Below are 21,112 nucleotides of genomic sequence, written 5' to 3' on the forward strand. Positions count from 1 at the left end.
TTGGGTAAATGGCTTGATTCTGATTTCATCTACACCAGTGGAAGAAGATAATGGAGTTACACCATTGTAAACCTGGGAGAAGAGAGGATCAGGCCCAGAGTATATCATATGAACGCATCTTAGAACAAGAATTTCTTACTTCATTTAAGTTCTGAAATAAAGTGCTTTGTGTGTTAGTTATTATTTTCCATTTGGACAAGGAGATAATGCAGTTAAAATTCAAGCGCAATATTGACGGTATCCAGATGTACACGTTCACTGAAATCAATATTTACGATGTTAGATCAACACAATTATTTTGACACCAGCTTTAAACTGGGAGGAATCCCCAGAAATGGAAGGATTCCCTCTTTTCCCAAGAGCAAAAAGGCTTGGCCATTTCCAGCAAAGCTGAAAATAAATGGAAGGAAGTTAGGAACGTCAAGATTCTTAATGAGTTAGTCTAGTGGAATGTACAGTACACTTTCATTGGAATGCTCTCCATTGGAGTCCAGCCCTTAATTGCCCACTCAAACCAAGGATACAACTGTTCCACCTCCACATAACAGACTTCCTCCAGGTTCATTTCTCATTTAGCGCAAGGGAAAAATTTTGTGTGTGTGTGTGTGTGTGTGTGTGTGTGTGTGTGTGTGTGTGTGTGTGTGTGTGTGTGTGTGTGTGTGTGTGTGTGTGTGTGTGTGTGTGTGTGTGTGTGTGTGTGTGTGTGTGTGTGTGTGTGTGTGTGTGTGTGTGTGGTCAGTTAGTCCTTCAGAAATGAATTTCCATCTTCTGTGCTTATATTTTAACGTATGCCAGCACAGATGGCTTGTGGGTGGGAAGCATGCAACGGTTTACTAGGAGAAAAAATTAATTCTGAGCTCTAAGGCAGTTCTAAAACTAATTAAGCATAGAGAATTGACAAGCATAGGTTTGAGTCCTCCTATAGGCAATTAAGCTGTTTTACTCTAGTTTTAAAACTCAGTCATTTAAAGAAAGAACGCTGATTATTTAAAGGGCCAAGTCACTGTTTTTGTTTATATATATATTTGCTGGTTTCAGATAACTGGAGAAATACTAAGAAATAACATTTGTATTTTAAAATTGGTCATCTTGATTTTTCTACTGAGTTTCTTAGGGGGAAAGAGGTATTTGCTTTTAGTGGTCTTCGATCTAGAGCTGGTCAACAATTTTTGGACAATTTTTTTTAAAGTTGATTTGTTGCTATTGAAACAGTGAGCAAAACAGTGTCAGAGTCAACAAATCTCCCGACTCAAAAAAATGTTCAGAAAAAATGTTTCATATTTGTCAAAATATTTAATTGTGACATTTTCAAAATGAAAAATTCCAGTTTCCCAATCCAAAGTTTCAAAATGTAAGGTAATTTGACTAAAAAAGGGTAAAAAAATCCCCCATTGAAATTGAAAGAAAACATTTCAGAATTATAGAAATGAAATGTTTTGATTGACCTGAAATGAAGAGGAAAAAAAAAAAAAAGCTTTTCCGGTTCATGAATAATTCAGAGATTTTGACATTTTGTCTAGATTAAAAATGGGAAAATATTTCAAACTCTGAATATATTTGTGGGACAGCAAAGCCCTTTCCTACCCAGTTCTACTTCTATTCCCCAAAATGTGTCTTCAGGTTGTTGGGTTTTTCCTATCCTTTTTACTGAAATGTATATGTAGGGAAAATCCTCTCGTAGCCAAGAATTTTTCATCATCTCTAAGTAAGAACTGTCAGTAGCATAATACAAATGTCCACCTTCATTAACCTCAGTTAAAGTAAGAGTGAGAAAGTGAGTGATGATTCAGAAGACAAAACAAAGTGATTCAGACTCACAGCTGACAGTCACATGTAGAAATGCTGTATTGCAAAGCATAGAGAAAGCGCCTGTACTCACCAAGGCATAGGAATGCCGAACTACTGCACCACAACAGATTCATCTAAGCCAGTATCCTACATCTAGCACTGGCTCATAAAGAGTGGTTCAGAGGAAGACACTCAGGAAAAGATTATGTTTACATCACTGTCCAGAACTGAAACTAATAAGACATGAGCTTGCAATGCAATGTAGTGGCAAGAGACACCAATGTGATTTTTCAACACATACTAAGAAGTATAACATCAACCGAAAGATTTTTAATCTCCATGTAGCACTGGTGAGACACGCCTAGGATACTGTACCATTATGGGAGCCCTGAGTACTAGAAAGAAATAGGAAGGCAATTAAAGAAGAGCAGCAAAAGACACAAATTCAGAGGTTGGAGGGACAGAATTATGAACAAATATTAAAATCATTATATATAAATTTTAGTCAAATGATGACTAACGGAATAAGATAACTGTCCACAGGTACTTAAAAGGGGTAAACAAAAAGCAGAGAGAGGAATGACCAGGGTGGTAAAAGCAGCTACAACTACAAATAATGGGATAGAATTAAGCAAAAGAAAATTTAGGCTGAATATAAGGGGGGAAATCCTAAAACTAAGATCTATTAGACTTTGGAATAGATCCCCAAGGGAAATGGTGGGGGAGTACTGTGGCTTGAGCCATTTAAAGACTGAACTGGACAAAACCCTGGAAAATGTGCTGCAGCAAATATATATATAGTACTGAATATTATACTGTAGAGCAAAGTGACCTAAAAAGGTCTTTTCCATCTCTAATTTCAATGATTCTATGAAATATGACTAATGTTCCAATGAAGGCATTAGTATCTATGGCAATTCACTACATTTGGCCTGCTTGTGTTTGGATGCACAGCACAGCTCGGAAAGAATTCACGACAAATAATGAGTCTTTGCCGTGATATTTTTGGAACAATTAAAAAGTTCCCATCTGGGGAATTTTGGTTGAAAGGCTATGCACTGCCATAAAAGAAAAGAAATTCTGGCAGTGGACTCATTTGGCACTTACTCCACAGCTAGTGGAGATGGAGCACATCACAGAGATGCTAAGGTTTTGGTTGGAAGAAGATGGCTGATGCCAAGCCACAGGCTCATAAAACAGCCCCTATTCTTCAAATTACCTAGCTACATTGGCAGAGTCTTGAAAGGAAATCACTAGCTCACATTCCATTTCTAGCCAAGACTGCAAGCAGTAAAGAGGACAGTATAGAAGGAGAAATTAGAGGTACAGAAGAGGTAGGGATGACTAGTGTTCACAATGAAAGTATGAGTAAAAACTCAATTAAGTGCCTCATTCCTAATCCTGTATTAAAAATCCCTTCCTTTGGACAATGGGATCTTCTGAGATATTATAGGAACACAGGAGCAGAAGGGACCTATTGAGTCACCGACTTCAGTCCTCTGTTCTTACAGGCAACCCATATCCTTTTGTTTAATTATGGAAGAAGGAAACTATTCTAGTGTAAAACAGTTTTGCCTGTTTTTGCAGCGCTGTCTGCCCTTCCCTTTTTAGCTTCTACAGTACAGGCAAGATATTCTTGAACTGATCTCATTGTTTGGTCTCCTGGTTCTCCATGTAATTCCACAGGTATAGTCATGCTTCCTTTGCTGTTGAGATTTTAGCATCTAGTGTGCTAAATATCTTTTCCTGGGGAATTAATTTTTTTTCTGCTCCATATGCCGTGGCAGGCAGAACACAGATGTCAAAACTCCCAGAATGTGATACCTTTTGATGGGCCAAATCTTCTCACCCAGCTAGGGGTAGACACAGGTTCTGAAAACATCAGAACTGTTGCAGTTACACACAGGGCCTACCCTCAGAGATGGCACATCACTAACTATGTTTTCAAGTACCATAAATTCAGATGAAAGGATAACGAGGATAGAAAGGGATAGCTGAAGAATGATGAGCATTACTGGTGATGAACATAGAAAGGGTAAGACAAAAAAAAGCTTGATTTTGAGATTTTACATTGACTGGCATTGGAAGTTTGAAAAATCATTTTTGACTTGCTAAATTGAGCAATGTTGATATGAAGTCATGTGAAGGTGTCATATTTACAGCCTTTTTTCATAGTGTAAAAGAGTATATACTCTGTGTGTGTGTGTATATATATATAATCTCACAAGGACTATAAAATATACCTATTGCTTAGATATAGACCCTCACAAGGACTATGCCAATGCCAGACTCCATCTTGTGTCGCCCATTTCCAGCTTCTGGCAAATAGAGGCAAGGGACACATATTCTATATGGTTTAATACATAGCTAGAAGAGGATGACTTAGGGAATTAGATTTGCTGTCAATTATTTATTACTCAGGATTCATGCAGATTTGCTGCCACCTACCTATGATTTCTCCTCTTTTGTAGAGTTATATTAAAAAGTGAGGGACAGAATTTCGAAGTAAAGGCATGCATTTTGTGCATGAAATTACCACGAGTGAATGCACAAATTGTATAAAGCACTTGAAAGCATGTAACTCTATTTTTGGAACAAATCTGTAGTGGCATGGAAGAGACCATATGACTCTGACAAGATCTAACTCTTGAGGAACACAGAGAAAATAACACCTTTGTTCTTCTCATTTGCACTCCTTAATTTTGTGTAGAAGCACTAAGACACCACAGTGATAGGCACTATGTAAGTTAGATATTTTTCCATTTCTAATTTATGTGACTAAAGGGATGTTTTAAAAGTTATTACATGGCAGTAGACACAATACATCTATAAGGGGATGCATGGTAAGTCAGAAGTATATTGAAAAATAGAGAGGTCTCCATTAAGAAATCAGCATTTTACCACAATTACCCCTGATAGTGTAGTAAATGTAGTTAAATGTTGACTTTTTAATGGTGGATGTTTGGAATCTTTGTCAGACCTAGAAAATGGAGAACATCTGTTAAGGTAAATAAATCAGATATTAATCCAGAGATCCCTAATGGTGTTCTTTAAATAAACCGATAAATGCCACAAGCTACATCCATATTTTTTGTTTTGAATTGATTTTCGTAAATTCAGTCAGCTATTCTATGAAAAACTACTTAATAAGAAACAATAGCAACTAAGTTTGCTTTTTAAAGTATATTTGGAGAATAATTGTATTACTACAGCTGACCATTTCTGGAAAGATTCCATTCAGTCAGTTCATCATTCCTCTTATATGTATGTACAAAAAGGCTGAGCATTTCATTTTGGTTGTAAGAGAAATCCAAATGTCTTCTCAGTTTGTCCACCTGGCTAAAATATGCCTATAAAAGATTATAATCCTGCAGTTCTTATTCAGGACAACTCCCAACAAAGCTAATGCAATGTTGGCCTCAATACAGACCTTTAAATATTGATGACTAGTTTTGAGTTTATCTTTTTAATATTGTAAAATATATATATATATATATATATATATATATATATATATTAGTCTAAACTAGTCAATAGAGCACTAGACTGAGATTTAGGATATGTGGATTCCATTACCAGCAGTGGCAGATTTAGCCACTGAGCAACTGGGCCTGTGCCCAGGGGCCCCAGCCAATTTGGAGGCCTCTGGAAAAATGGGCCAACCTGTTCTGCCCGCTTGGCACTCCTACCAGGGAGCAGGGGAAGTCCCCATGACCTAACCGGCAGGAGTGCTGGGCAGGTGGGGTAGGGCAAGCCCCCGTGCCCTGACCCTGCTCCCTGGCAGCAGCGCCGGGTGGGCAGGGGAAGCCCCTGTGCCCTGACCAACATCCCCAGCAGGAGTGCCGGAAAGTGAGGTGGGGTGGGGCAAACTCTCCTGCCCTGACCTCATTTCCCCAGCAGGTGCACCAGGCAGAGGTGCGGGGGACTGCACGTGAAAGGGGTGGGGAGGGGCCACCATTTGCACTGGTCCCGGGCCCCACAAACCCCTCATCCACCTCTGATTCCCAGTTCTGCCACAGGCCTGCTTGGTGACCTTGGGAAAGTCACATCACCTCTTTGTGCATCAGTTTCTCCATCTGAAAGGGGAAAATGATATTTATCTCCTTTGTAATTGCTTTGAAATCTCCTGTTAAAAGTGTAAGAGATCAGAATTATCAAGATCATTATTAAACTGAAGTTAGTTAACAGATACCCTCCTGTGCCCCCCAATTCTTGCCTTGTCTAAGACTAATCAATGATATAATGACTCACAGCACAGTGTTTGTCTTCCCCTTTTACCTAAGTGTGGGAGCCCAAATATTGACGAATCCATATGTCTCCAGTAGATTTTTATAAACAGTTATTTTTCTCTGCTCTGTCAGCAGCCGTTATTCATTGATATTCAGATAGTCCTTTGATGCAGTGCTGTGGTTTTGACTTCTGTTTTTTGCCAAGTGCATATATAGACAAAAGGTGCCTGGGGTGGTGAATAATAAGAACCTTTGAAAATGGCAAGCCAGAAAAAGGAAAAGAAAACAGGAATGAAAAATAAGACTGGAATGTCTTCACATTGCTAAGGGAAAAAAGAGAAAGATTATAAAACCCTGCGGGTGAACCAGCTGCAATCAGTCCTAAACTAAATTTCAAATATTAGTCGAGAAGGGTCAAATTCTGTCATCATTAACACTGAAGTCAATGGAACTGCATGGGAGTTACAGAGAGTGGACTTTGGTTCCAAATAAATAGTGACTGTTCTAGTTTCTCAGACACATCCTGCAAAGTTATTATTTATTATTTGTACTATTCTAGCACCTGGGAGCCCTACTTCTGCACCAGGACCCAGTCATGCTAGGCACTGTAGAAACACAGAACAAAAAAAAAATCCCTACCTAAGAGAGTCTACAGCTAAAGTGCTAAACTCTCTGCCCAAATGCCACAAAGCACTTAAGCATGTGGTTAATTTTAAGCACAGGAGCAGTCCCCCTGACTTTAAAGACAATACTCAGGTGCTCAAAGTACTGAAGTACTTTGTGGTTTGGCCAGAGTTCTCAGCACCCCTGCAAGAGCGTGCGAGCCCTATATCAGCAAGGTCTTAAAGATACTAATACCAATGCAATGATTAAACAGACTGTTTATGAAACAGCTCCCTCTACTGTTCTTTCTGAAACCCGCTCATTCCATCAGAGGATCAAAGCTGTTGTAACTCACAGGGACATACATACATTCTGCAGAATTGTGCATGGGGTGTCGGTTCCTTTCAGCACAGCTACTGCTTTTCATCTCTGTCCCACAGGTGCTGATTTAGCATGGTAGATGCCACAAGGCCCAGCAGCAGCTGCATGGAGGTATTACAACTGCTTTGTTGTTTGAACAAAACCTCCTACTCGGTTTTAGCCAGCCCTTTGCTACAGTGCAGGGCAGTGATAAATAATCTGCTATACTCCTATTATTTCATCAATATTGGGAACACACTCACTCTTATCACCCTGTATTCCCTAAAGCAATTCTTTCTGCTAGTGTAGAACACTTATTTATTCTTACTCGTGACATAAAGGTTTTTTTTTTTTTTGACCATCTACTGTAAATCTCTTGAGATGCTGGGACCTTGAAGACAGTGTTCTGACAGGTTGTTCAGCAATCCATATCACTCAGATGAAGTCTGCTAACATGAACAAATAACTGTGTCATGCAGGTGAAGGAAGAGGAAAGGGGAGGAAAGGCAGCAGCCTCTGCAAATGTTTTTTGGCTCCTAGGAAGAGGACAGTGCCATGCTGGTTTCCATGCAGCTTCAATGAGTCCCTTTCTCATGCTTCCTCCAGTCCACGGAAAAGAAAGTTGGAGGGACCTAACATACTAACATGGATGTCAACAGTGTCCCGTGCTCATTAGGTCGCAGAATTTAAGTCTAGAAACCCAATAAACCAAAAGAAAGAATTTAAGTTTGCAGTTTGGAATAGAGATCAGGTCATCCTCAGTGTTTTGTTTTTAAATCAATCTACTCTTATAATAACCAGTAGTATTACATTCAGTCTAAGATTTTCAAACCAGGTGCCTAATGCTACTCTTCTATACCCACAATAAGACACCTATCCAAGTCTCCTAATTTTAAGAGGTGTTGACCACACAATTTCTATTGACTGAAACACCTTTGCAATTCAGGCCACTTATTTATGCAACTAATTATAGACTGCTATAAGCAATGGGCCAATGAAGCCCATTAGAAATTAGAAACTTTTAGCCAAGTACCGATAACTTCATTCTAACTTCAGGCAAGATAACTCTTAAATACCACCTGTCCTAGCATCACTTGAAAGGGAAGAAAACAACACTGTCTCCAGCATTTTCCTCTTCTTCTGTTCAGATATAGAGCATCCTATGTTCACAAATCAGCCTGCTTAACCCTGATGCACTATAGCCCTGCATTATTTCAAGGCCTAATCAAGACCACAGCCCCATTCAGACAACGTGCATTTATTTCACATTAGCGCCCTGAAGCATGGATCAGCATCGAGTTCCAAATGTGCTAGGAGCTGTACAAAGCTCCTATATATAAAATACCTCAGATCCTGCACTGAAGAGTTTACAATCCATGTGAAGATAGTGACATATAAGGGTGGAAGGAGAGGAAAAGCTATCAATATGTTTTAGGGCTCCTGGGATTAAGGAAGCTCTCTCTCCCTCTTAGAGACTTGAGGATCACCTTCTATATTCCCTCATTTTACATGAGCACCCAGAAGCCATATTCTCATACTTCTCAGACGCAACAGAACTCAATTCATAAAAACACAAGAACAGCCATACTGAGTCAGACCAATGGTCCATTTAGTCCAGTATCCTGTCTTCTGATGGTGGCCAGTGCCAGATGCTTCAAAGGGAATGAACAGAACAGGGCAATTATCAAGTGACCCGTCCCCTGTTGTCCAGTCCAGCATCGGGCAAACAGAGGCTAACAGCCATTGATCGAGCTGTCCTCCATGAACATATCTTATTCTTTTTTGAACCCAGTTACTTATGGTCTTCACAACATCCCATGGCAATGAGTTCCACAGGTTGACTGCGCATTATGTGAAGAAATACTTCCTTTTGTTTGTTTTAAACCTGCTGTCTATTAATTTTATTGAGTGAGCCCTGGTTCTTAGGTTATGTGAAGAGATAAATTATACTTCCTTATTCACCTTCTTCACGCAATCCGAAGCTCGTCAGCGCTAGTTCTTAATGCATAAGAGGGCTCTTTGTTGAGCACCTCCTTTTGTGCCTCTGAGCTAAATGGAAATCATATCTAGGCTTCCTGCACAAATCAATATTAGTTACTTCCCGAATTCTTCAGTACAGTAGTTTTACAGATATTCTTGAAAGATACCCAACAATCTTACCTGCGACCTGATAACTGATTCTCATTGTTTTTGGGAGATCTTTCTCTCTTTTCTCTTCCAGCTTCTGAATGTCTGTGAAGAACACTTAATTTGAGGGTTTTTTCACTGGTGTCTATATCAAAGCTTGCCACTGATTTCCTTTCTTCAACTTTGGTTCTTTCTCTTTCTGATAAGAGTTTGGCAAGTGGATCAGCTGTATCTTTGGGCGAATGTCTTAGCTTCTCACTGACTAAAGTTGTGTATGAGTTTGATGAAATCTTTGATGAAAATTCCGTACCTACTTTCAGACCACTGGCATTATGTGATGAAAGGTAACTCATGGACTCTGTGGAAATTCCTTTAATCTCTTGAAAATCATTAGTTGTCACCTCTGAAGAATTTTTCTGATGATCTTCCTCTTTGAATTGCATTGTGCTATTTATGCCAGAGGATCGTTTCAGAAGCCTCCTTTTTACTGAATCCTAGGATAAGTTGTCAATAAAGAACATACCAGATTAAATGTTCAGCCTTTTTAAACAAACACACAAGAAAGCAAAAGGCCATATTAGTCTAACTACTGGGATATGCAGTTTATTCTGTTATTAGGGATGGGGTTTGGATAATAATAGTAAGAACTGACTTGCATCTTCACCCAAAATTTGGACAGTATCAGGCCAGATATATATGGTAAGTCACTGGGTTTGGGCCCATGAATAGGGCTCCTTGGTGCTACAACATAAAAATAAATAAATAAACACATAAATATTATTATTAATAATAATAAGGATCAACTTTTTGGTCTCTTGATTGTTGTGCATTTTCAGGCACTCCTTCTTTTCATCCAGGATCAGAAATGAAACAGCTCATGAAACCTCGTTGTTGAGGTTTAAGCCAGTTCAGATGAAATCAGGAAGTACAGGAAAGTACCCAGTCCTATTTCCAGACCAAAGTGGTTTAGACAAGTTCAGATACACACACAAACTTTTATGTGCATCTCAGAAATTATTCAAACTGGTCATGAGAGATTTTTCCATTCCTAATGATCATGGGTCCAACTTTGCACTCTTTACTCAGGCAAAACTTCCGTTGACATAAAAAAAACAGAATAGGGAGAAAAACCAAAAACATGAATCCTGGCAGTGGTTTTCCAGAATACTCACTGAAAGAGTATAGTACAAAACACATGAGAATGTTAATTGAAGTTTAATTGCTGGAACCCAGAACAGTTGTTGATTTAGGCTGGGATTTCTAAAGAAATTTTTTTGGATTTGTGTGCCTAACTCTCTTAGGTACCTTTGAAAATTCTAGTCTTAAAGAAATAAAAGGTAATGAGGATGGAAAATAAACAATAACTATACATAGTGTAATCAAAGATCAGAGAGTTGCATAGGTTAGTTATTACACAATGTGATGATCGCTGATGGTTCTAAATCATTGAAAAGATTTTCTTAAATTACTAACTACAATTTCTTCCTTAAATTATTCCTCTACTACAAACTCTAAATATAGCAATTTAATATACAAAAACAATCTGCATGTTATATTCAGATGTCTTTACTAGCAAATATAATGTAGAAATCTATAACTCTAACCCTTTATTTAATCTCTTTAGAAGTACAGGAAAGCACCTCTTGTGAACTTGCAGTGGGTCCAGCCATCATTCCTCTGACAATGAGACCAGACCTGGACCTTTGCTTCTCTTTCATTGTGGTCTTCATCTCCTCAGAAGTTTCTGTTATTTTCAAATCATCTCTGCTATTTTTTGACTTTTTATCTCCTTCAGAGGATGAGCCACTATTGGGTACTACCACAGTCTTGGATTTCTCACTTTTATGTTGATGTCTCTCTTTATATAGTGGAACATCAATGTCATATCTATCAGGGAAGAAAAATATTTAAAATGAAATTATACACAAACACTATCAATAAAAAATTACAATAATAATGTGGTGGAGTTACTTGTGAATTATCTAGCAATTATATATGGCTATGACAGCTCATCACTTAAAATGTCAACATACAGCTCTTCAGTTTTTAATCCTGCATTTTTTCTGGAATGAATTATAAATTAAATAAATCATTATTTTAATCTTATGATCTCTTAATGTGCTACAAACCATCTCCTAATGGAGAAAGTATGTATAAAATCCTAAATAGCTTCAATGAGAACTAATTTATTATCATTTCTTATTTGTAATTAGGGCTGTCAATTAATCAAAGTTAATTCACGCAATTAATTAAAAAATTAATCGTGATTTAAAAAATTAATCATGATTAATCACAGTTTTAATCATACTGTTAAACAGTAGAATGCCAGTTGAAATGTATTAAATATTTTTGGATGTTTTTCTACATTTTTAAATATATTGATTTCAATTACAACACAGAATACAAAGTGTACAGTGCTCAGTTTCTATTATTATTTTTATTACAAATATTGCACTTTTAAAATGATAAACAAAAGAAATAGTATTTTTCAATTCGTCTCATACAAGTAATGTAGCGCAATCTCTTTCTCGTGAAAGTGCAACTTACAAATGTAGGTATTTTTTGTTACATAACTGCACTCAAAAACAAAACAATGTAAAACTTTAGAGCCTACAAGTCCACTCAGTCCTACTCCTTGTTCAGATAATCGCTAAGACAAGCTTGCCAAAAGTCTCTCATTTGGAATGAGAATCACTGATTTTGGATTAAAGTTAAGGATGTTTTTAAAATATTTCATTCTTATGATTTACGTTTTGTAATGTGTTTCTGTGAGGCTTAGATTTTTGTGTCTTGCTAATGTTACATTGCCAAAAGTTCTCTGGCTCCTTATTTAAATATAGGATGTGCAAGAATACCATATGGCTCCCATCCTGCAATGACTTATGCAGGTGCTTATCTTTATGTATGAGTAGCCACATGGAAGTCAATGGGGATTGAACTCAAATTGTAAAGTCACATAAATTTTTGCAGGATTAGGCCCTAGTCTAGTATCTGGTCGATGGGTGAAATTCTGGCAAAACTCCTTTTGACTTCACTGGGGCCAGGATTTCAACCTCTGATTTTAGCCAGTTCTAGATGATTCACAGGAAGGTATAAAACCCCATAAAACATCTATAGCAGAGGTTCTCAAACTTCATTGCACTGTGACTCCCTTCCGACAACAAAAATTACTACATGACCCCAGGAGCAGGGACCGAAGCCTGAGCCTGCCTGAGAACCACTGCTCCAGGTCAGTGGTCAAAGCCCAAGGGCCTGTAACCTGAGCTCTGCCACCCTTGGCCAAAGCCGAAGCCTGAGTCGTACCACCCAGGGCTTGAAGCCGTTGGGCTTCAGCTTTAACCCCAAACCCCAGGAAATCTAACAGTAGCCCTGGCAACCCCATTAAGACAGGGTCGTGACCCACTTTGGGGTCCTGACTCACAGTTTGGGAACTTGTGATCTATTGTATTAGTATATATAGTATCTATAATATAGTACGGGGTAGGCAACCTGTGGCACCCGAGCTGATGTTCAGTGGCACTCACGCTGCCAGGGTCCTGGCTACCGGTCCGGAGGGCTCTGCATTTTAATTTAATTTTAAATGAAGCTTCTTAAACATTTTTAAAACCTTATTCATTTTACATGGAACAATAGTTTAGTTATATATTATAGACTTTTAGAAAGAGACCTTCTAAAATGTTAAAATATATTACTGGCACACGAAATCTTAAATTAGAGTGAATAAATGAAGACTTGGCACACCACTTCTGAAAGGTTGCCGACCCCTGATATAGTATAGAGTAACTGGTATATTATGGGGGGGATTGTACTTCCTGACTATAGGTGGTGAGCAATTTATGCCCTGATGCATGAGTATTAGTACCAATATAATTTGCATCCCAGCTAATGTAACCGCAGAGGCTAAAACATTAAGTGATTAACATGTTCATTCAAATATCTTACCTTTTAACCTTTTTTCTAATTAACTATTTTCATCATTAGGATCTTTCAGCAGCAAGTTCCATGAAGTTAAAAAATGTTGTGTTATAAAATATTCCTTTTAATTAAATAAACAGCTGCTTTTTAGAAGCAACCAAAATACTGTACAAGAGGGAAGGGCACAGTATACAGAAGGGATACACGGAAGTTCTAGAGATGCCCGGGACTATGACTTGTGACTTAGGGCCATGCAACTCTCGGCTGGCAAAGGGCACAGTGGGCCAGATTTTAAAGGTATTTAGGCACCTAATAATGCAAATAAGTACCTACTGGGATTCTCAAAAGTGCCAAGGCACCTAAGCCCCATGGGCACATATGTGCTTTTGAAAATCCCATTAGGCATCTATCTGCAACTTTAGGTGCCTAAATAGCTCTAAAAATCTGGCCCAGTGTGTAAATACTGGGGCTGGTTTTAGAGTTGTCAAGCCTCTCTAAAGGATGTGAACAGGTAAACTTATCTGTAAGAGATGGTTATTAGATCATGGCTCAAAGAATCAGCTCTTGGCACAGAAAATCCAATTCTCATTCTGCGCTGTTTCACTTTTTTTTTAAATGATCAGGAAGACTGAGAAAAGGACTCATCTCAAGCACTGGCTTTTTACACTGTAATTGCCCCATTTCTCCTCTGACTGCTTGGGGCTGACTTGGTTATGGGGGTCACTGGAGATAGCATGCTACAGCAACACGCCTTCCCGCCCTGACATTCTGGAAGGACTTAGCATTGCCAGATGGACAGTTCCGCATGTCATTCCTTATTACGGCAGCTTTGCAGCTACTTTGTGTTGCCAGAGCATGGGCCAAAACGTGTCCCACTGTCCCCCACTGACAGAGATCTGCAGTCCCCTGGATATAAAGATGGAAAGGAGAAATCCCCACCTTTCCTCACATCCCTTCCAAGGCCACTCAAAGGTAGGAATGAGATCAACATACAAATGGGCAGAATCTCAGCGGGTGTAAAACGGCACAGCTCCATTCCAGTCAATGGAGCCACACTGATGTATACCAGCTGAGAACAAACCCACAATGTATGCCTCTATTGCACAGCCACTCAGTTTACTTTTTTGCATCCCTACATGCATCCACGCTCAGCATCGCCAACCCCAAGTATACAAGAATCATGAGTCAGGCCATCCAAAAAACCCACAAGCCTGGCAGAAAAAAAATCATCATTTTTTTTAAGTGAATACATTTTGTGTTATTTTATCTTTGCTTTCTGGTTTCAGAACTTTCAGAATACACTGACTGGGGTCATGCCATCAAGCTTATCTCTGCACCCACAGTGGCTAGAAGTGTACTCTTTCTTTAAAGAAAATTAAGCGTCTCAGGTAATCACTTGATTCCTGGAGCTGGGGCTTTAAAAAAAAAGCACCTCCTACTGTGAGAGTTGGCAACTCACCTTCTCAAGCTACCTTTGGCGCAACAGAGAAGGGAGGCGAGACCAGGCATGCCAGTGGGGTCACCCCTCCCCTGGCTGCACCCTGAAACCCCAACATGGGGAGAGGAAAGATGAACGTGTGTGTGTCTCTTTAAAGACAGCTGGGCACTCCTCCCTGCCCTCCCCCTCCGGCCTCCGCCAGGGATCCACTGCGCAAGCCCGGACACTGGAGCTGTCTGGCTTTGGAGGGTGAGGATCATAGAGTCCCACGGAGGCACAAGAAAGAGAGTAAACCTTCGCGATCGGGGCCGCGCTGCCTCGGGAGCGGAGAGCTCGCTGGTCAATCATTCCCGCCTCCTGCGCGCGCGGGGGCGGGAAAGGACGGCCGCACGCTTCATTGCGCATGCGCGACGGAGGTGTATAAGTAGAGCGGAGGACGCGAGCGCGGGGAGGGGTCTGGAGCGGGTTGTTGCTGTGACGGGGGGGAATAGGCGCTGTGATTCAGTGCGGCCTGACTCTTACGTGCTGAGGGATCCTTCCCTCTCCTTTTACCAGGGGCTGATACAGGGGACTGGGGCAGCTTGTTGAAGGAGACGTGTCCTCAGGGCGGGGGCAGGAGAGTTCGTTTAGGCTGGTTTCAAACCGTCTCATTCGGGGGAGGGAGATTTGGTGGAAGTTGATAAAAAGCCTTTTGTTTCCAAAGCGCTCTGGCACTGCTGCAAAGGTGTCATGTCTGTAGGGCGCCTCCTTCATTTGGGGTTAGGCTTTATCGCTGCCTGAAAGACAAGCTGGGTCTTTTTTTTTTTAAACACACTTAAAAATCCAGTTTGTTCAGCCTGCCTGGTCATTGACCCTGCTAAAGGAACAAAGAATAAAGTGCTGGCAGCTACAGATTACTTGAAAGCCATTAATGTGAGGCATTAGGGGTATTTTAAATCTCCTGAGGCTCTGGGATGTCAATTGAGCTAGCCCAGGTGTAGGCAACCTATGGTGCATGTGCCGAAGCTGGCATATGAGCTGATTTTCAGGAGCACTCGCATGGCCTGGGTCCTGGCCACTGGTCCAGGGGGGCTCTGCATTTTAATTTAATTTTAAATGAAACTTCTTAAACATTTGAAAAACCTTATTTACTTTACATACAACAATAGTTTAGTTATAGAAAGAAATCTAAAAATGTTAAAATTATTTCTGGCATGTGAAAAAGAGTGAATAAAAGACTTGGCACACCACTTCTGAAAGGTTGCTAACCCCTGATCTAGTCAATAGAAGAACCTGCATCTAAAAGTATTCAGTTGAAGCATAGTATTTAGCAGGAACTAAACATAAACATCTTAACAAGGGACATTAATATTCAAAAGTAAGTCACAGAAAGGATTTGTACAAGTTCCACCCTGCAGGATATATGCTTTGGTAGAACGGGGTTCAAAATACTTCAGGTTGTTAAGTTTGTAGGGATGAAACAAATACGATCATGCCTTTTTAATGCTTCTGATTCCATGCATTCTATTTCTATTTACATATAAGAGAATTTGTTGCCTAGATATTTATCACTACTTAAAGCAGTGATGGGTAACCTGCTGCCCATCAGGGTAATCTCATTGTGGCTGGGAGTTGCAGGGAGACATTCCTGCAGACAGTCAACATCAGCAAAATGTCTTGTGGCCCGCAATCACATTACCTTGATTGGCCGGCTGCAGTTTGCTTGCCGCTGACTTAAAGGCGTGCATTCATATCTGAACTTTCTGAAACATCTAGTATAATAGCTCAGGGCCCCTTGTACAGCACAATGAAGATGTAGGATAGAGAGATTGTCAAACACTGAATATGATAGCAGAGGGTACACTAAGACAAATCTCAAGGAGTACATAATTAAAAGAATTGTCTCAATTTAGAATATATTTACTTACATTCATCATAGTACCCTTTTAATAGTGTGCCAAGCTAAAGGCAACTAAGAAAAGATGACAACTGAATGTAAAAACTGAAACCTCTTCATACTTGTAATTCTGAATGTAAAGATTAGACTGCATACATACTTAACGTAAAGTAAAATGGGACTGTACCTGTAAACCTCAGTTTTACTTGCATCAGACACTGTTCTGCCATGCATGTCTTCATCTGAGTAGTCATTAACTGATGATGTTTCTATATACCTAAACTGTGAGCTCTTAGCTTGTAGAACTGAACCTGCAGGACTTTTGATGCATCTGGTGGTCCCAAAATGTTCAAGAAAATAGTTGGTGATAACTTCAAGAATTGTTTTCAGTGGATTCTCCTTTGCCTAGGGAGGAGGGAATACATTGCTTTACAACTATTGAAAATTTCCAGTTAACTTCAGTTAAAACAGAAGATTGAGAAACATTTTAGTTTTACAGTGCAGCAGTTTAAACTGACTCATTGTCTTTTAGGATGCACTGAGGAGTTTTGCAGATATAAGGTCATGTTAGTTCATAAATGGTATGATTCAGGAAAATATTAAGGAATGTTGAGTACGCAGAGATCCAGTTTATTTTACACCTTAAAGATTCTTAAGAGTCAGAAGCTTAAAGCAGAATAGGCAGACAGGGAAACAAAACAGTCTTTCCCCAGTCCTTCTTTCTTGGTTTCATATTTAAAAATATTTGTTAATACAATATCCAAACAAATGACTAAAGTGATGTTTATTCCAGTAATAAACTACTGCTTGCGAAACAGACCATAATGGAGTGAATGAACTAGAATATTATACATGCAATAATAACTCAAACTTCTGATTTCTGTTCCGGTTTTCTTGCAAAAAAATCTTAAGTTCTGCAGCTAGCATTAGCTATCCAATTAGATATAAGTAAATACAATCATGCATGTTGAACTATGTTTCTCAAATGTTGGTTTAAAAAAAAATCAGAAATATTGGGTGTCAACCACTTGTGTAAATGTAACAAGGAAAAGATATTGAACAAAACATAAGTCCTTCGAAACCAGTAAAAATTACACTGTTTAACTGCACAAAGCTGAGCATTAAAAGCAATGATGATTCTTGTCTGACCAGTTTTTTAAGTTTGCTTTTAACATGTAATAGCATACAACTCTTGGTCATTTAAGTACAAAACTGAAAATTTCCTTACCTTGTTTTGTTTGTACAAAGATTGTAAATGCAAAACATTTCGCAGTTCATTTCTATTGTTGATGCTAAGTGCAGTACGAGGAAATTCTCTGTCCATAATGGCACTTGTCTTTTTTAAACCCTCAACAGAAGAAATATCAATTTTAGAAATACTGCAGGAAACACAGTACAACTTTAAAGTTTACAACATCTTTATTCAATAGATCATACCTAATTTGAAGCTTGCTATAAATGCTACAGCACATACAGCAGTAGTGCTTAAACTTCCTATTATTAGCTTAGATAATTTAACTATTGCTGTATTATCTAAACTTCTTTCATAATTAATCAAGGGAAGCCTGCAAATCCAATGGTTACATTTTCCAAGGTGATGCTTAAAGCATGGCTACAGTGCTTTTACATCAGGAATAAAATCTATATGCTCACAATATATACAAAATCAGTAAAGCTTGGTTATGAAATATGTACACCAGTGGCTTGACTTTTTCATAGGTGCTGAACTTAAGAATCTCATTAATATCTGATGGGGCTGCCGATAGTACTAGTGAAAACTAGGCCTGTTGTGAATATAAATTCCCAGAATATTTAGGCAGCAGATGAAAATCTTTAAGAGGATGCTGAGAGTTCATAAAATGTATCTGAAACGGTAGCTTATGTTTTTATAGTTTAAATACTTCCACTGATCAGGTCTCATTATATGTGTAGAAAACAAGCTGTATTGTATGTTCAAAGGTCAATCAGGCATGCATGACATCTGATAACGGCTGTCTAGAAGTCCTCATATTCCTCTTGCGTTGCACAAGCTGTTTAGTATTTTCAGAAAGTATTTGACCATTAGTAAATAATACATTACGAAGCAGATTCAAGTTATTACCTTTTGTCAAACAGAAAATGTTGGAATTGATCTGAAGAGACCTTAACAATGTATTTCAAAACATGGGTATCTACTTTAAAGCAGGCTAAAAACCAATCCAAAACTTCAAAATGTACCCTTCCACAGAACTCTTGTGGTTTTCTCCAGTTATGAGAAGCAAAGCACCACTTTTTAGTTACATGAAGTCTCTTTCTGAACTACTTAGTGAACTTATGAATCAGGTTGAGTTGAAAGGTTACACAAAAATGATTAACAGCAGTCTCAGGACAAGATTCAAATATTAGATCTATACCTGAATCTTATAAAATCTCTACTTAAGAAAGGCTCCATACAAAATTGCACTGAAACGTTAGCTTTGGAGAAGAATCCCAATGTTAGTGTAAACAATGGGAAGGTTGAAGCTAAAATCCGGCAAAATAAATTATTTTGCTCTCATGAGACATAAGATTTCTACTTGATAGTTATGCTGAGAGACAGCTTTAAGGAGTTAAGGTAGCTGGCTTCAGTCACAAAGATGTGTAGCGAAACTGCTAGTGATTCTCTGCTGCAGACACCATGCCTCTGAGCTATGAAATAGCTCCAAAGAAAGTCACATAAACACATAAAAAGCACTATGGCAGAAGTGAAATAAAAGCAGCCTCTTTTCAATTGTAATATGTCCCTTGCTTAATGGAAGAAGAAATGAATCTTGAAGGGAGATGAATCTGGCATAGGTTCTAGGTTTTAGATGTGAAAGATCTTGAAGCAAGTCTTGTATTTGTCCATTCTGCCACCATCCCACTGCTCAGTTTAAACTGATAATTTTAATAGTGGCTTGCTAAGTGTTATATGTACACATCTAATCTAAAAAGCAATGCAGTATTTTTACCTGAATATCTTGGTAAAATGTCATCCTGGCAGATAACTTCTATTGTGCTTTGAAACAAAGAGTTGATAGCATACGGCAAACAGAGAATTAAAACTTGTTTTAAACTAATTCCCATGGATGGGAACAGCATCTGGATCCTGGAATCCTAACTATCTCAACCCATATACCAAAATTATAGCTCTAATAGACATCAGTGCAGATGGAGAATATTATGAGGTGAGGAGTGGATAGTACAGAGATGTATGAAGGTAGTGCTTTCTATAATCCCTACCAACTAGGCCCTTACCTCAGAAGTCTGAGAGGAGATATAAGTTTTCAAGTACATAAAAGGTTGTTACAAGGAGAAGGGAGAAAAAAAAATGTTCTTCTTAACCACTGAGGATAGGACAAGAAGCAATGGGCTTAAATTGCCACAATGGAAGTTTAGGTTGGACATTAGGAAAAACGTCCTAACTGTCAGAGTGGTTAAGCACTGGAATAAATTGCCTAGGGAGGTTGTGGATTCTCCATCATTGGGTATTTTTAAGAGCAGATTGGACAAACACCTGTCAGGGATGGTCTAGATAATAGTTGTGCCATGAGTGCAGGGGAGTGGACTAGATGACCTCTCGAGGTCCTTTCAGTCCTATCGTTCTATGATTTTGAAAATAAGATTTTTGATTTCTGATCCTAAGTTTGGTATGAGCACCAAGAACATTATTTACAGTGCTCCATAATGCCTTACACGGAGTAGCATTTTTAAATGGGGCTTCCAGAAAACTAGTTTTTCAATAAATCCTTATCAGGATTTCACTTTTCCCTTTAGCTCCAGAGGGAGCTGCATGAATGTTTGAAAACTAAATAAATTTAGAATGGGATTTTTTACATTCACAAAATCAGTTCTCTATGCGTAAGTCATGATTGTGCTGTTTCTTTATATTCCCCTGCTCCCTACGTGCATTCTGACTGCTTGATCTCTTTTAGGTTTGGGACACCTAATATTTGGACAGCATCAGAATGGACACTTCCCAGTAACCCCCAGAAATATTCCATACCCTTTTTAAAGTGTTTATGGGGACATTTTCAACAAAACAGATTTTTATATGCAAAGTCATGTTTTTTAAGCTAGATAAAACCCAGCTTCCGTATTCAGAAGTGTTACTATTAAAGAAATGCCTTATGGGAAATGTAGTCTACTGTTTTTATTCTAGTAGCTTGTTACAGTTTAGATACAACTGCCCAAAAACTGGAAAAATTATTTCCTCTCCCCTAGCACCCCTTAATCTCTTTCAGATGACTTGGGGGCTGTTCATGTGTTGTTTTGGTAGGGTCTCTCACATGCATTGACTGGAGCAAAATGAGACAAAATTACCTTTCTGCTGAGAAATTCTCTAACCAAAGATGCAGCCACTTCTTCCACAAAAGAGTTATCCATTTTATTCCAAAACGTACAGGGGTGTTCTTTACTTGATCAAAATTGGTCATTTAAATTTGCTGACTTCCTAGCTCTTCTGTACAGCCATTAACCACTGCATTCCTGAAGCAGACAGCTCAAATTGCAGCCTGCAGTACCCTCCTCTGTTGCGTTGTCATAGATTTGTTGCCATGGAGACTGTGTGTCATCAGAGATGGCCAGAGAACTCCTCCCCTCTGTGAGAAAGTAGATTTTTCATGCAGCTGGAAACAGCTCTTGTGTTTAACACTCAGTATGCAACCAGTGAGCATAATATTTCAATTAAAGTTCAATATATTAGAAACATGAGATTCCAAGAAAACCATTCTCAACTTTGGATCATAATACTCAAATCTCAATTTACTCAAGATTTTC

At 38.8% G+C, this 21,112-nt stretch overlaps 1 protein-coding gene across 2 annotated transcripts in view; it reads right to left on the bottom strand.

The window, feature by feature from the left end:
- MINDY4 (MINDY lysine 48 deubiquitinase 4) overlaps positions 1–20,851 on the bottom strand; it is an 85,084-nt gene extending 64,233 nt beyond the window's left edge. For both annotated transcript variants that reach the window (XR_007772829.1, XM_050942539.1), the window contains exons 1-5: positions 20,657–20,851; positions 17,565–17,684; positions 16,524–16,741; positions 10,748–10,994; positions 9,141–9,601 (exon numbers count right to left, since the gene is read on the bottom strand). Coding sequence is in view for 1 of the 2 variants with exons in the window: in XM_050942539.1 (XP_050798496.1) it covers positions 9,141–9,601; positions 10,748–10,994; positions 16,524–16,741; positions 17,565–17,684; positions 20,657–20,719 (1,109 nt within the window). In the remaining variant the exon portion in view is untranslated. The remainder of the gene's footprint in view (positions 1–9,140; positions 9,602–10,747; positions 10,995–16,523; positions 16,742–17,564; positions 17,685–20,656) is intronic.
- Positions 20,852–21,112: the final 261 nt, after the last annotated feature.

This window comes from Gopherus flavomarginatus, chromosome 2 (assembly GCF_025201925.1).
Source record: "Gopherus flavomarginatus isolate rGopFla2 chromosome 2, rGopFla2.mat.asm, whole genome shotgun sequence".
Classification (NCBI taxonomy): domain Eukaryota; kingdom Metazoa; phylum Chordata; order Testudines; family Testudinidae; genus Gopherus; species Gopherus flavomarginatus.